Source organism: Pan paniscus, chromosome 7 (genome assembly GCF_029289425.2).
Source record: "Pan paniscus chromosome 7, NHGRI_mPanPan1-v2.0_pri, whole genome shotgun sequence".
NCBI lineage: Eukaryota > Metazoa > Chordata > Mammalia > Primates > Hominidae > Pan > Pan paniscus.
In genome coordinates this window covers 86,955,422-86,971,979 of record NC_073256.2, presented here as the reverse complement: position 1 = coordinate 86,971,979, position 16,558 = coordinate 86,955,422, and the positions used below count along the sequence as shown (strand labels likewise).

General features: G+C 39.9%; 1 protein-coding gene across 4 annotated transcripts in view; it reads left to right on the top strand.

The window, feature by feature from the left end:
• Positions 1-16,558, top strand: part of EYA1 (EYA transcriptional coactivator and phosphatase 1) — a 341,835-nt gene that overhangs the window by 308,478 nt on the left and 16,799 nt on the right. For all 4 annotated transcript variants that reach the window (XM_063606819.1, XM_055116656.1, XM_008956696.3 and 1 more), the window contains 2 exons: positions 15,782-15,840; positions 15,953-16,113. In XM_063606819.1, the coding sequence (XP_063462889.1) occupies positions 15,782-15,840; positions 15,953-16,113 (220 nt within the window). The remainder of the gene's footprint in view (positions 1-15,781; positions 15,841-15,952; positions 16,114-16,558) is intronic.

The window sequence follows — 16,558 nt, the reverse complement described above, 5'->3', positions numbered from 1 at the left end:
TGGGTCAAGCCCTGTAAGGCTGCAGGGGACGAAGGGAAAGTGACTTAAGGAGGGACTAGGGAATGAAGGGCATGAGACAATAAGTGGTTTGCTGCCAAATTCTCTTGTAGAATTCCAACAGAAATCACACCAGACACACCAAAAAAGAAAAAAGAAAAAACATCTGTCAGTGGCAAATGCCCCTGCTCCAGGTACATCACAGAATACTTCTTTGGGTCCATCCTTATTCATGGGCTCCTCCCACCCCCAGTTGCATGCCGGGAGGTGTGCTGTTGGCAGTTAAGTAGCTACTGTATCTGGTTCCCGTCACAGTGTGCTGTCCGTCATAGAAAATGAGGATGCTGGCTTCATGTAAAAAGACACGTTTCCTTGGTTGTGCTGATAAATGTCCTTTTACTCGTTGTCTTCCTATCTCATGTTTTGAAAGATGGCTCATGGAACTTGCTGGTGGTGTCACGGCATGCAGTGGAGCCTGGCTGGGTGTGAAGTCACTGTGGAGCAGAGCCTCCCTTTCTCAGGCCGCTTGGACTGACAGTGCAGGCTGCTGGGCGTCCTTAGTGAAGTAGGAGGCAGGGGGCAACAGGCCTTTGGGAAACTTTTCTCATGTCAGTACAAAAGCACTGACTCCATCAACACTGTGAATTCAGAATTATCTGCAGTTTACACATGCGGGAAATTGAAGGGAGGTGGTTGTTGCCCAAAGACACTTGGTTAGGTGATGGTAAATCTGAGGTTGAAACTCAGGTTTTCTTTTGCAAACATCATTGCACAAAACCTTTCTAGCCAAGTCAGAGAACCTGGCTATTCCTTTTTAGCAAAGGAAAGGAAGTCAATAACACCTTGCTGCTGTCACACAAGGATGCTATGGAGCGGGGCCTAATAACTGGATGGGGCTTTCTTGACTGTATTCTTTGAAAGCTTTCTTTCTCACTGTGTCTTACAAACCTGCAAGCCATAGTTGCCCAGGCAACTTAAAATCTATTCTGGAAATGTTGAGAGGTAGGTCAATAGATAGAGAGTGGACAGAAAGACATGTTGTTGTAATGAACAACGATAAAATAATATTGGAGCAGTCCCTACATCACAGACTAAAAAGAGCTACTTTGCGCTGAATGTCCTCATGCTCACTCTATTCTGGACACTAGCTAGGCACTGAGGATAAAATATGAAACACATTCTTTGCTGTCAAGGAGCCCAGATACTGGGTAGAGACAGAAAAGTGAAAGAATAATTCCATCACAGCAATTATGGAGATGTCTGTGGTCATTAGCTAGAGTCTGAGAGATGGGATGGCTATCCCAGATTGGGGAGAGGTGGCAAGGCAGAGTGTTGGAGCAGTGACTTCCCCAGGAAGAAACATTGAGCTTGAGAAAGCATGACATTTAGGAACAGAGCCTGTGTAGGTGTAAAGCACAGAACACACAGAGAGTGCTTGTGAGATGAGAAAATGGAAAGAAAGACAGAAGCCATGTCATCAAAGGTTTTGCACACTCTGCTAAGGGAGTTGGATTTTACAATGGATGCCGAGGGTAACCAGTAAAGAACTTATAGCACTACCAAGGAGATGAGTTGTATTGTAAAGTCAAAGGGGTCAATAATGATGAGAAATCAGTGGCATTTCTTTGTGGAGACAGAGAACAGGGGCTGATGTGAAAGCTACTGAGAAAGTAGTCTGGGTAGGATTTGCAGATCTATTCAGTGTAACTATTCAGTGAGCCAGACTCTTAGTTTCTGGCTTGAGCAATAAGGTAGAGATAGAAAACCCAGGAGAATGGTCTGGCTCTGGAAGGAAGATGCTGAATTCAGATTTGAGATATTGAACCTGAAGTGTGTGTTGGACACACAAGTGGAGTCCAGTGAGCAGGTGTATGCACAGATCTGCAGCTCAGAAAACAGAAGCTGGAAGCCATCATTTCTGACATCAGTTAAGATTTCCCAGGAAGAATATATTGAATGAAAAAGAAGAGTTATGTCTTAGTTTAGAAACACAGAATCCAAATATGTATTGAAAATTCCAGATTCAGAAAATTAAATGATTTATGTGAGGCAACTGTGGCCATTCGGAGCAGCAGTTATTCCAACAGGCTGTTAATTAACCTGTTCATGAAACTGGTTTCCTAGTTTCGCCATAGTCTCTCTATTCTGTTGGGTGAAGCTACCAGGAACAGTGTGGTCTGAAGGGACAGTAAACACATCAGAGGTGGAGAGACCTGGGTTCAGTCCTAGCTTCCTGCTAATGTATGGCCTCCACACAGTCAACCCTGACTGGCTTCAGAGAGGGTGACAGGTAGGTGTGGAGTTAAGGGAGACAACAGAATCTGGAGCTCCTGGCCGGTGTCTGCCGCATGGTGGTGCCTCAGCGAATAACAGAGTGTCTTCCTTTCTTGTTGAATGGAAATACCACTTCAGCACTCATACAGTCTGCTGGATTGCTTCAGTTTATTTTAAAGTCGTGTGAAATGGACCTGTCAGTGTCACCTATGACAGGCTTTTGGTTTAGATCTTGGATTTTGACAGGTGCTTGCTAATCTTCAATCTGGGAGAGAGTCACTGCTTTGTAGAGCCAGATTTTCCTCAGTTACCTTCATAGGAAGTTTGCTTAGTAGAGAAAGGAATTCAAGGTGCCCTTAGACTTTTTTTTTTATTTTTTAAGGTTGAATAGTGCAAGAGAAGGCCTGTATGCCTGTAACTTCGACTTCCCCAAAATGTGTTTAAGTTGCAGTCCCTGGAGACTTCTCCCATTTCAGTGCAGCTACAATAGGGCCTCTATTTGGGCTCAGTTCAGTATTCTAGCAGCATTTCTAAAGAATGGCTTTCTAAATACTGGATCCTTCTCACTGCTAATTGTGTGCTACTCCTTTGTAAGGCAGGTGGACGGTCAGGGTATGGGGAGAGCACGTTGCTTTTGATCAACATTATTTTATAATCTTTTGCCTCTTCAGAAATAATCAACTAAGAATTAACTTCTGGAATTGGTATTTTGTCAGAAAGTTAAAGGGAACTCTTCTGTCCAAGATATCATCCTTTTCAATTGGTAGGAGACAGCTTGGACTAGAAGAATATTACAGTGGTTACTTCTGAGGGATGGAATTGGAGATGAATTCTTTTATATGTTTTTTAGTACTGCACAAATTTTCTACATGAGTATGTGTCGTTTTATAATCAAAATAATTTATTTCCACAAAACTAACTTCAATGACAAAATGCACTAGCATTATCTATTAACTGATTGGGTCATCAATTCTTTCATAATCAAATCCTGTCAATCAGATAACCTAGAAGGTTTCAGTCCATGATATCTATGTGCTTGGTCCAGCGTTAGAAAATAAGTAGGAAAAAAAGACACGTGAAAGATGGTCTTTTCTTCAGAGTTTCTTATCTGGTAGTGTACACAGAAGTTGTCTGTGTAAGTCTTTGTTTGCTTATTCATCAAATGCAGAGTTTTCAGGAGAATTGGAAAGAACGTGAAATACACATGACACAAAGACTGTAGTCTGTCAATAATGGTAGTTATTATTGAGACTGTGGGTTGCAGAGAGTATGTCAGGGATGGAGAAGGGAAAGAAACCAATAAAAACTTAATGGAGGAGCACTGCCTTGAGGGAGAGAGAAGGCATTCCAGCAAGCAGTAGACACAGCTATTGTCTGGTGCAGGGAGGCAGGCTGTTCATGATAGAATGTGAGGGATGGGCACATTGGTAAGGTTAGGGCTCATTATAGAGGCCCTTGAATGCTCAATTGCATAGAAATATATTAAGTGTTTCCAATTTAATTTTTCTAATACATCTATTGAGGGAGATGGACTGAAACTAGAAGTAAAACATATTCCCTGTCTCCCCTCCCCCTAGATGCTTTTGCTCTTTGTTGGAGACTGCATTGCCTGGAACAGCAAAACCTACTTTCAGAAAAATGTATCTGAACGTGCTGCCCAGAGTGGGTTGGAAGAGGAAGGGCTTTACAAGAATCTAGTACCTTCCCTGACAGAAAATCATAGTGACAGTCACTGTACCCTTTCTCTCTAGCCAGTCCCCATGTTTAAAACCATAAAGGCAAGATCTGCATCTCATTTATTTTTGTGTGTGTGGTGCCTGGAATAGACATAGGTGTTCAGTCCTTATTAGCTGAATGCATGAGAAAATGAATGAAAGAATCGAGAACATGTGGTTATGTATTTTCTAGTGACACTGCTACAGTTTAATATATAACACATATAATACTCATGCTATTCTAATGATACATAATATTTTCCTGAATAACATATAAACAACCAAAGCATGATTATTTATAGCTCTAAATTATACTTCTTGAGAAGAGGGATATTTTTATAGGGAGTGAAATTATGAGTATAGACAAAACTTTCCCTTTTTTTTTTCTTTTCGGGCAGCCAACTCCATTTCCCCTTTTAACACCCAATGATTTGGGGGCAGGCACACCAGGGCTCCCCATGCTGGAAGAAATTTATCTCATAGTGCAGTTCACACCAAGGCAATGGAGCTTAAATAGTTCACTCTTACCTGAAGTCTTTGTCTTACAAAAGAAGATTCAGAAGGGATGATTTTGTGTGGTGGAATTTCAGACCCACGGATAGTTAGAGGAGAGAATTTTTTGAGTAGGAAAGTGCCCCTCCAAGGTCCTCTCCTTGCCGCCAGGGACTGACAGTGAGGGAGGTGATGATGGAACCCTTCCTGCAGCTCACAGGGAACTGCTTTTTTAAAAGTGCCTATGTCCGGTTCTGCATATTTTTCTTTCTGGAGTCAGTAATAATTACATGGCAGAGAAAATCAGCTTGGAAAAATCTTTATTAACTTATTAACTAAGGATATGATTGGGCCTGATTTATTCTGAGCTGTATGTTCTTTTATGCAAAATTGAGTGTTTCTTACTATTAGAAAATTGTCTAGCAGTATAAGTTAACTGAAGTTCATAAATTAGTCTCTTTTAAACTTCAAAATTTCAACCCCACTCTCACCCCTGCAAAAGAAAAAGACATTTAAAAAGGTTAATTACAAGAAAATATTTCTTTACAAAATGCATTGACATATAGTTTGTAGTTAAAGATGAATCTATAGACATGTAATGGCATTAAACAGAAACTAATATTTGTTGCAAATGATTTTAGGAGGAGTGGGAAATTGCTTCAGAAAAAAATAATGTATGACCTATTTAATATTGGAGCTTATAGTTCATTGTTTTATATGAGCGAAACAAATATTTTTGTGCAAATGAAAGCTCTAGTTAAATGCTTTGTGAATAAATTGGTATGCGATTCACTTTCTGCAAATGGCCATGAAAGTTAAAAGAAAGCCGTTGCAGAAAAGGATGAAAGTTCTCTCGGTCTGAATATTTTTCCATGCTTCTGGCAGCAAGTTTGCAATAAAAAGAATGATTTTTATGACATTGTCATTATTCACAGCAAGCCTAGAGTTGGTGTCACTATGAAAAATTCTTCTTTAGTAGATTCTCTCAGCAGGAATAATAGATCTAAAAGAAAGGAAACAGGAGTTACAAAGAACACTGACTGTTGCCAGTGACAAATTATGTTTGCAAAAATGATGAGCAAGCCCTTTGAAAATTGAGAAATAAGTTCAGCAGTAAATCAAAGGCTCATTCTTAAGAGTAGTTCTGAGTTGCTGTTCCAAAAAAAAATGATATTTATATTAGATGTGTGCTGAGTTTTTTTAATGTTCTGAATGATAATTAGCTTACACATTAATTCAGCCTTTAGTCTTTTATCTTCATACTTTGTTATATACCATTTTAAATATGTGTAATATTTTAATGATAAAATTGTACAATATAATTTGGCATTGTCAGCAAACACTAATGCATTGCCCTGTGTGGTATATGAAGGTTTGCACTGGTTATGATACAAATTTGTAAAATTCTGTGTTCTCTTAAATTAACTGAACCATAAATAAAGCTGTGTATTTGGACATAACCTTTTGTGTACAATGTCAGCGGTAGGGACATAGAATGCATTGAAATACCTCTTACTATTGCATAAAACATAACTTAATAAAAGATGGATCTTGTACGAGATAGTATTTATTGTACACTTTTAAAAAAGCAAAGAAATTTGCAAGTATTGATATCATTAGATCAAATGTAATATATGCTATAATTATCTTTTAATTATCCTTATATTAAAACTGTTCAACACTGAGTCACTAAAGGTAATGGATTAGTTAATGGATTAATCCATTACCTTTAGAGACTCAGTGTTGAACAGTTTTAAATAAGCTCATTTTGTTTAAAAGTTTATTTTCAATTCTTTCTGGCTTTCATTAAGTGAGACTTTCTTTTCCTCACCCTAAGGTTGAGAGTGTGAATAAAGACAAATATATTTAATATCACATGGTAAAGAAGGCATTCATGGTGAGAAAGAAGGAACTCCACGCACAGTGAAACTGACATATCATATTTATTAACATTGTACTCACTAAGAAGGAGCTATCTTCATGTGATACCTTTGGGATTCTGTAAGCCACACGCTAAAGTGATATAATGATGTCTTATTTTTTTTAATTAGCACATTTTAAAAGGGACTAATATTATAAGAAAATATCAAAACTTTGAAAAACATGTGTTCATGCAATCTTCTAGTTATTAATAAGTTTGGGCATCCTGGAAGCCTTTATTTAGTGATCTCAAATATTTACCATAATTTTATGCATATACCAGCACATAGCTTAAGCACTTCAATTTATTTTTTACCTTAACATACCATCTTCAGGAACTTTCAGTAAAGATTTTGTTCTCTAAATATTTTATGAATATTAATAAATAGAATCAGATCAAAATAGCTAATACCTTACCTTTGTTGAAACTTCTGTAATTCAAATCTTGTGTTTCTAATACAAGCACTTAGGTCTCCTAGCTAATATAAACATAATTCTAGTAAAATCTCTCTCACTTAGATAATCTCTAAAGGATATTATAACATTAAGTATATTAAGACACTGTTTTTGTTTGTAAATGCCATATGTGTGTCCACAAGTTGCATCTTATTGCCACCTCTCGAAAATAGATGCTGAAATTCCTCTTTTTGGTTTCTGAAATTTGAAATTGTTTTCTTTTCCCATCGGCTTGTATAGTTGTGTCATCCTATTCCTACCATAACACATATAGATATTTAAATATTGACTTAAAATATCTGTTGGCACCAATAGTATTCTGAGTAGATAGTTTAGAGTGGGAATTAAAAGATATATTTGTCCTGGTGTGTCTTAATTCCTTGACTTGCACTTCCCAAAACCGCCAAACAGAATGGGGCGAATTTCAAAACTCCTTTTGTTTTTTATCCCCTGTGCCTTAGCCACAGGTATCTGCACCATTTTTTTTTTTTTTTTTTTTTTCTGCAAGGAAGCATCATGGTGTGAAGGCCAGGGAAATAGGAGGTCACCAGGTGTATCCTAGACAGAGATGACAGGGTCTGCTAGCGATTGCCAGTGTGGAGAGGCTACAAACCACATACCCTCCCCATCTCCAGGAGTCAAGGGCTTCCAGAGAGTCCATGATGCTGGTGAAGCTGGGCAGAAGAAAGCCTAGCAGTGCTTGAGCTCTCCATGAGGTCTGTTTGAAAGCACAGTGAGGGCTTGGACGTGCCCTTAGAAAGCACAATGGAATCATGCTGTTCTGCATCAGTAAGTATAAATACACAGTACATCAGTTGGGCAGTCTCCTCTTTACAGAGAAAAACACGCAAGTAAAAACATGGTTCCTGCAAATTTACTAATTCATGGACAGAGGGTCTTTATCACGGAGCCTAGACTTGATGTACCAAATCAAATTGTCAGCTAGTTGGAAGCCACTTTCTTCAAATCTGTTCCATCAATTGGCTTCTTCCTTGACTACTCCTCTCCCTCTGTAGAACTTCTAAATCATAGAGAAATTTAGAAGATGTCCCATTTCACTTAGTTTTTCAAATTAGTTATGAAAATATCTGGAGAGTTGAGAGTTATTTTGAAAAACCACCATGGAGAGCATTCCCTTAAGACCTTTGTCACTCAAACACTGGTCACCCTGTAAGGCCATCTGTGTAATTTAGTTTTCTGTGAGAAAGATGGTAGTCTGGATAGATCCACAGACAGATACGCATTCTTTTTCAAGTGCTGCTAATGGCTTGACAAAATTAGCTTTCAGACAATTTGTGTGAGTTTGTCACTAAAGTACTAGAACTACCCATGTCCCATGTATAAATAAACATTTTCACATTTAGAAATAAGAGGAATACTTCTTTTTAGTGACCTATAGATGTCAAATATCAGGCAAGTATCTAAATTGCTCAATAGGGAAGTCAGAGCCATGGATGTAATCGCTTAATGACGGATAAGAGGGGACACAGAACCCAATGATCACTTCCTCTGCCTTGGCCAGCTCCAGCTGGTCTCAATAGGCACATTGATGTAAAGACACAATGAAAACAGCTAGTTCTCTGCTGACTTTTATCCTTCCATTTTTGTTTTGTAAAGGGAAGTATTGAAAGTATTGAAACAATTAGTTGGCAGTATGGTGTTAGTTTTCTCATGGTAAATTTGGAACATGGAGCATACTATAGCCTTGATCAGCAGGATTTGGACTTGCGTAACTCAACTTCTCCAAAGACACATTGTAACTTTTTCATATTATTCCCTTTTATAACATGCAAACTGCCTCACAGTCTTCCTAGAGACTTCCTTCTCTGTTTATTCAAGGACTTCAGGTTTACTCTGAGTTTGTGTTTCTAGTTTCATGTTCAGAAGTATACAGCATCAGTGTCCTAGCTATTACATCACTCTGTTGGCACAGATAATAAGACTCATTGTAACTGTCTTAATTCTCTTTATTAATTTTCCAAAACTACCTTGAATTGTATGGTGTATTTTTACATAATTATGGTACAAGTGAAAGGCTTGGGGGGAAAGTACAACTACAGTATCAAAGCAGAATAAATATTTGCAGAAAAATTCTGCCATAACTTAATATTTTGCATATGAGCCTCTGTACAAAATCTGAGTTATTCCCGGGGATTGGTCCAAAAGAACATGTCTGTGGCCCAGCCCTAGAAGGCCAGAGATGATGATGGATCAGAAAAAGGTCAGCTTGAGTCTTGATGCCAAGAATAATGACAGAAGGGACTAAAAAGGCAGAATAACAGTGCAACCAGAGTTCCAAGAGCGAATGTGCATTCGCCGCATGGCTGTGAGATCGTGCCCCGTGTGGCTTTCTGCCCACTCCCTATACCTACACCAGAACTGAGATTCAGGGCTTCATGTGTTGGCAGTTTCCCCAGCCATCCATGTGAGCATTTTATAATCCAGCTCCATGAGTAGTTAGATGACTGTTAGCTGAGGGCCAGCAGTAACTGAAGCTAACTTTATTTATTTTACTCCTCTGTGAAGCACAGGTGGTGTCATATAAGGGGAAGGCTGGCAAGGGTAGACCATGGTCATTTCAATTTTGGTATTTACTGAAAGATGCTTGTAGGATCCTGTTGTGGAAAAGCAGAGGTTTGCAGGCTGGTAACTGTGGGCACAACACCGCACCTCTGACTGGTGCCATCTGCCCTCTTTTCAGCTTCCCCTGCCATGATGGTTGCCTAATCCGTTTTCCTGGTCCTCAGCTCTCCTACTTAGGACACGCTGTGGCAGTGTGATATGCTAAAACCTATGCTTTCACCACCTACAGTTGTACTCTCTACCCTCCATGCCTGGCAGAGACCCGGTTACCACAGTGGCTCTCCTTCTGGGAGCATTTTCCTCTGAAGTACCAGTCATTTAAAGGCCTGCTGATGACATGAAGGGTTGGGGCTTGTGCTGTAGGATGAAGGACCCACATCCATGCTCCAGGCAGGAAGAGGGGTCCATGACCACAGACACAGAGCACAGGTCAGAGTGGGGCAGACACAGCTGGAGTCCCCTAAACTCAAAACAACTGAGAAGCCCCTAAGAACCTAGGTCGTGACCAGTGTCTAGAGGGAGCAGTTGTCTACACTGTGTGAAATTGAGGAGCCTGGGAAGAAACAGCGAGTTGAGGGTCAAAGACATCAGCATCGCAGCATTTATCTCACATTATTTAGCTTTTCTGAATCTTTATTTTTCATATCTGTAAAATGGGTTGTAACATTAAATACTATTGCATTTTCACCATAAATTCAACTTAAGAACTAGGAGTCTGTGTAAGTGAGAGAAACTGAGCACCTGCCTCTGCAGGAACTCCACAATAAGTGTAAGGAATGCCTTCTGCAGAAGCTATTGCTGTGGGGAAAGGAAGAATATCCTCTACGAGGGATACAAAGTGCCAAGATGTGGTGCTTTGGTAGTCAGGTATCAAGGGATGATGAATCTCTGGTGTCTTGGGACTTCTGAAGAGAGAGAGACCAACCTCAGACTGGGAGCAGCGGGCTGGATGCGTTAGCAATACCCAAGTTTGGTAATTAATTGTAAAATTTTTCTAGTGGAGGATAATTGCAACTTTGCCTTGCACTGGCCCTAGTTCTTCCACATAATCTATCTGTACTATGTGACTGTTACCAGTGGCAAATACCTGAGTCACACGGCACCAAATATGTTACCAGTGGAAGGTATCCGAGTTACCAGCAGTGAATCCCTATGGTCTGCAGCAACCTCAATTCTTACCTCCTCAGAAGAAAGAATTCAACTGGGGGGCATGAGGCAGAAAGAGAGACTGAGGCAAGTTTCAGAGCAGGAGTGGAAGTTTTCTGAAAAAGGCTTTAGAACAAGAAAAAAGGAAACTGCACTTGGAAGAGACCCAAGCAGGCATCTTGGTCAAGTGCGGTGTTTAACCTTGATCCTAGGACTTTATGTGCTCGCCCCATTCCCATTCATCTTCCCTTAGGGTGGGCTGCCGGCATGTGCATTGCCCCCCTTACCCTTGGGAACTGAGCCTGTGCAGTGTGTTTAGGAAGCTGCACACATGTCTATCTGAGGCTTTCTTCCCTTTTCCAGTGGAGTGCCCCCAGAAGGTCATACTCTGCCATTAGGTCTCTTAATGTGCATGCCCAGGGACCCTGGTGCCTGCATTCAGTTAACACTTAGTGCAACAGGTGTGGACCATCAGGAAATGGCCTCTCCCTGGCACTGGCTGCCAATTTATCACTTTTAGAGAGACAATGTGATAATTGCCAGACCATCACCCGACATTCCTAGTGGGTGGCGAAGAGCCCTCTCCTGCCCCCGCTCATGGCTAACTACCTGTATGTGAAAATTGGCTAAATAGAAATGTTTATTATATATTCCTCTACTGCTGACTTGTTTCTGAGCCCTTATGCAAACATGTTGTTGAATTTTTCATCCCTTTGGGAAAGCCATTAACAAAAAATTACTCTTTTCCCACGTCTTGATCCCTTTCCAACTCCCGCATCAGTTCTCACATCTGTGACTTGGGGGTGAAAGAAACATGTCTTCAAAGGCTTCCCCTCACCTCTCTGAGGCCTGGTCACTAAGCCCCCAGGGTTCCTTTGTACCTTCCCCGCCCCATCCCACCCCACCTCACTGCCATTTGAAGGTAGAGGTCCAGCATGGATAGTCTGGGACCAATAAGCTGTTTTGTTCCTGTCACCACAGTTCAGTTGTTAGGAACCATCTCCAGTAGGCCACCATTTTATCGGTTTGATTGTTTCAATCACAAAAGCCACAAGGACAAGCGGTGGACCAGGCTGTCCCTCCTGATCTACCAAAATATAATTTTAATTCTTCAGACCTTTGCAACTCTCTCTGGCTAAATAGAATGTAGGACGATGTTCATTTGGATCCTAGGGAAGTTCTGCAGGATTTACCATGATTTTAATTATCACATGTGTAGTTAGTTAACTTCTCTCTTTCCCCCATAACCATGTAAGTGCCTTGAGGGCAAGGACTGATAACTTGTCCACTGCTTCCTTGGCAAAGCCTGCTCCTTGCTGGGATCTGCAGGCACAGGGAACTCTTCTCCTCCTCTGCCCTCTCCTGGCTCCTTCCTCCTACCTCCTTACACCAGTGTTCTCCTGCCTCAGGGCCTTTGAACTTGCTCTTTTATTTGCCTGGAAAACTCTTTCCCCCACACCCACTTGGCATTGCATTTCTCCCTCATCTACTTTTTTGTTTCCTTAGCACTTACCACTATCCAGCATATGTACATTTTACATATTTTCTCGTTTGTGACTAACTAGAATGTTAGTTTCAAGGCAATAAGGACTTTTGTCTGTTGTATTAAGCACTGTATCATTAGCATCTGAAACACTACCTGGAACACAGCAGCCTCTTAATAATTTGACACGTACATGAATGACCACCTTTCTAAGCTAAGATACCTATTAGTTTACTGTGAGTGCAAAATCTTTCAGGAGTCCTTGAAATCACTATCTCTGTCTTCTCTGAGGTCCCAGGCCAGATCCCCAAACACAGCAGGGATCCCTTGGGCATCTCAGACCCTTCCACTACAGATTAGCGCATAAAATATGCTGAACTGGAGTGGCCCCTAGAAATGTGAATGCTGTCCCAAGACTTGGATTCAATAATGATTTCATCACCTTAAAAGTCTATCACATAATTTTGGTCGTGTATTTCAAAAGTACATTTTCAGCACGTTTAGTCTGTTTTTGGAATAAAAACTTATTTTCCCATAGAATTATGTATGTTCTGTACTCTACTGAACACCAAATTAGGGTTTTTAGGAATATATATTGGCACCTGGAAATATATTAAGCTTCCATTTTTGTCTTTGTCAGTAGATTCTTCCAGGAGAGCTTTAAACCAGGTTGCTGCTGTTGGTTCACAGTGCCCAGAGCCCCTTCTGCCTAAGCCATGGACTCTGAAATCAGGCCCTGCACCCTCCCTCAGTTATCTCATTGTCTGGGTTTTAAACAAATTTGGAAGCTAAAAACAACCTAGTCCAGAAGGCAAAAATGAGAACCTAAAATTTGGCTCTTAGGAAGACAAAAAGCTAGATAGATGGTGTCTGAGAAATGGTAGAAGGAAAGTTTCTCCCCACAGAAGAGGCTGAGTTTCAGGATATCTGATGGGAGGAGACTTCAGTTTCTCATTTGAGAGCTGATGGACTTATAACAGGTTAACACATTGTGCAGTTCTGCTGTGGAATATTGCAGTATCTTAATATTCCTCATTCTTTCATGAATTAAAATGTTAATAAGTAAGCATTTAGATAGCAATATTATAGTTTCTCCTTAAGATTTAAAACAATTTTTTAAAAACAAACTTCCCAAAGCATTTTATGTCATTATTTGTAAGTTCCTACAAAGACACAGATAATGAACCCTCAGTATGTATTTTATGTATTTGAAGTTTGTACAATATAGTATTTTTCTATTCATTAAGTGAAATAAGCAACAATTACATAAACACATTTTACACAGACATTTTAATGATTTTTTTTTCATTCCTGGAGGTGCTGATGAGGCCCCTCAGAGATTACTCTTGATTTTTAAATCTCTTTTAATTAAAATCATTCCACAAAAATTCTGATGAAGAATGAGGATTTCCTTGTCACTACTCCGAACTTTGCTTTAATCAAGTCACTGTGAAGTGAGTTTGCTATCTGCAGGTAAAAGCTTGAAGGTGTTGACACTAAGAGCTAAGCTAGAGATTGAACAATACTTCAAAAGAAGTCCTCAGCCTGGGAACAAAACGTTTTAAATGAAGCTGGCAGGAGAAAACAAATACAGGATGTGGAAGAACAATAGCAACAATGGGGTCGTTCACAGTTGTTAGAGGATAACTGCCTTCTCTGTTAGTAATGAGGATTTACAGCTAAATTCGCTTCAGAAAAGCATCTTAACACCCTGCTTTTTCAAAAAACTCTTCCCACCCTTAGAGGGAACCAGGGAATTCCAGGTCAGTTTTGATTCCTTGAATTAAATTCTTTTGAACATACATTTTCCTCTTCTACTAGTTCCTCAACTTCCTCCTCCTTTTTGTTCATTCTCCCAAGAGAGAAAATTTCTCCATCATGGCGCTATGGCCTTCCCCTCTCCCCCCACCCCCAACGCTAACCACACGCTCTAAAGAAGTTTTACGACATAAAAATTACATTCCTGGTTAAATATCAGAAATGTCTACTCAGGATTTAGTATGTTGTCGAAAACACAAGCGATCATCATTCATCTTCTAAAATAAGATTACATTAATAAATGAGAAGTTCCCAACCACGTTTTCCAAGAATGACCTGTTTTTAAAATGTTAAATTCACAGTCAGCATGTGAGGGCTCCTAGACTTGCTTTTCCTTTTCTCTTATCTGAGGTTATGGACCTCAGGAGAGCAGGGGAGGGTTACAAGGTCAAAGTCTTTTCCTCCTTGGAACTTGCTGCGTGCTGGGAGAGGGCTGCCTGGAAAATAGATGCTTTAGAGAAGAGGTTGGGGGTCACGATTTTAATTCTGTTAAGGAACAGCTGGTTTGAGTTTCTTTCCACTTCTATCTCCTCCTCCCTTCCTCACAAATCCATGGAGAGAGAAGAGTTTGTTCAGAGGGGACCGGCAACATAAAAATATACCTTCTATTATTATAGCGCTTTCTAAGTGTCATCTTTGTTATGAAGTTGAGTCTAAGTGCTAGAGAGATGGGCTAGATTTTATAAAATTAACTCTATCTGAAACATGACCAGACCTTCAGTCAAAAAGAACCTTTTAAAATACAGGATGTGCGCCTGGAAATTTCTTTTAATAATATTTTTAAACTAAAACTTTAATGGAAATAAGTACAATAAAGGCCTCTGGGGTATTTGGAGCCTGACTGCAAAGAGAGGAACATGACTGAAATATGAAAGCAGCCAAGTGGGGGTGTTAAGTTTCTGGACTAGAGTCCTTGTCTGCCTCCAAATTAATATGCCTTCATTCATTCAACAAATGTTTATTGAGTGCCTGTTCTTCCCACAATTCATCTGGGGATACGGTGGTTAAGATATATGGGTGCTCCGATATATCTGCAAACAGGTGCAGAAACGTTAACTGGGCCCGATAGAGCTTTAGCCCGTAAGCATGGCTTCCTATTCTAAGTAGTTTACACAGTTTGGGATTTAAAAATAAGATCTGTTCAAAATAACATTATGCCATAATAAACTCATAAATCCAGTGAATATGTAATAATAGTAAAACAGCTAAAAATAACACTAAAAATGCAAAAAAAACTAAACAGCAAACAAGCACATGGTTTGATTATTTTTATTTAGGTTTTGAAGTCTCGCATGGTCTTTACCGTGCACATGTGTACACACACACACACACGTACACAGAGAGAGAGAAAGAGGGAGGATAAAACTCACATCTCTCAAATAAATGGAAACCAGTAACAGATTTTTTGTCTGGGCTCCTCAACACACTGGCCTCAGGCTGTGTTGGTGTGTGGCTCAACAGCAATCAGAGGTCATAATTTCATTGGCAGTTAGCATCAGGTTTAATTTTTCTAGCATGTTACATTTACCAAAATGTCTGGTTTCAGTTATGCTTAGGCACTGACTGAATCAGCTCTGAGCAGCATGATGGCTTAAGGTACCTGAGGTTTATGGAACACATATGCTAATTGTTTTCAATCACTTTCCTTTCTAAACACAAAAATGTGTTTTCTGAAGCTGAATAACAGTAGTCCTTAACGACATTGCTTCTTTCTTACAGGAGAGGACCCTAAGTAGGTAAAAATGTCAATTTTACAAGACTGCCACCTACTGATTGACATAGTTGAAAAAATCCTCCAATTAAGGTGCTTTAAAAAAATGTATGGTTTTTCCAAAACAAAACAAAAAAATTAGGTACTCTTAAAAAATTGACATGTATCATTTTAATTGCATTTTAGGAATGTGACCAAGTCCATATAGATGATGTTTCTTCAGATGATAATGGACAGGACCTAAGGTGAGCACCCTTGAATGTGAAGTGACCATCTCCCTTTTATAGTTTAATTACTTACCTAATTAAGATGGACTTTCTGTTTGGCTAACTTTGGGCTTTTCTTGCATATAAATAGCACATATAACTTTGGAACAGATGGCTTTCCTGCTGCAGCAACCAGTGCTAACTTATGTTTGGCAACTGGTGTACGGGGCGGTGTGGACTGGATGAGAAAGTTGGCCTTCCGCTACAGACGGGTAAAAGAGATCTACAACACCTACAAAAATAATGTTGGAGGCAAGTGATTACCACCAGTACCTCAGCGGGTTAAGACAGTCCAGATACAATTCCAAAAGTACTGTACACTTTTGTGTCACACTGCTTTGAATATAATAGCTTCTATTTGGGCAGTTTCATCTCACTGGCCATTATTCTGCTGTGATTTAGTGACAGAAATATTGCACTGGAGCCAGCTGCCCTGGCTATTCCAGTCTAGTCCTGTCTCTGTTACCTAGTGATGTGACCTGGGGCAAGTTTCCTGACCTCTCTGACATTCAGTTGTCCTTTCAAGGAAGGATTAGCATCCTTCGAAGAATTAGCATCCTTCGAAGAATTAGCCACCTCTGCCCAAATCACAAGATGGGTTGTAAATCTCCTCCTACTGGGTAAATACTTGGATTAGTTTGAATCTTTTGACTTTGGTTCATAATGGCTTTAGCATGAAAAGGAAATACAGTGACTT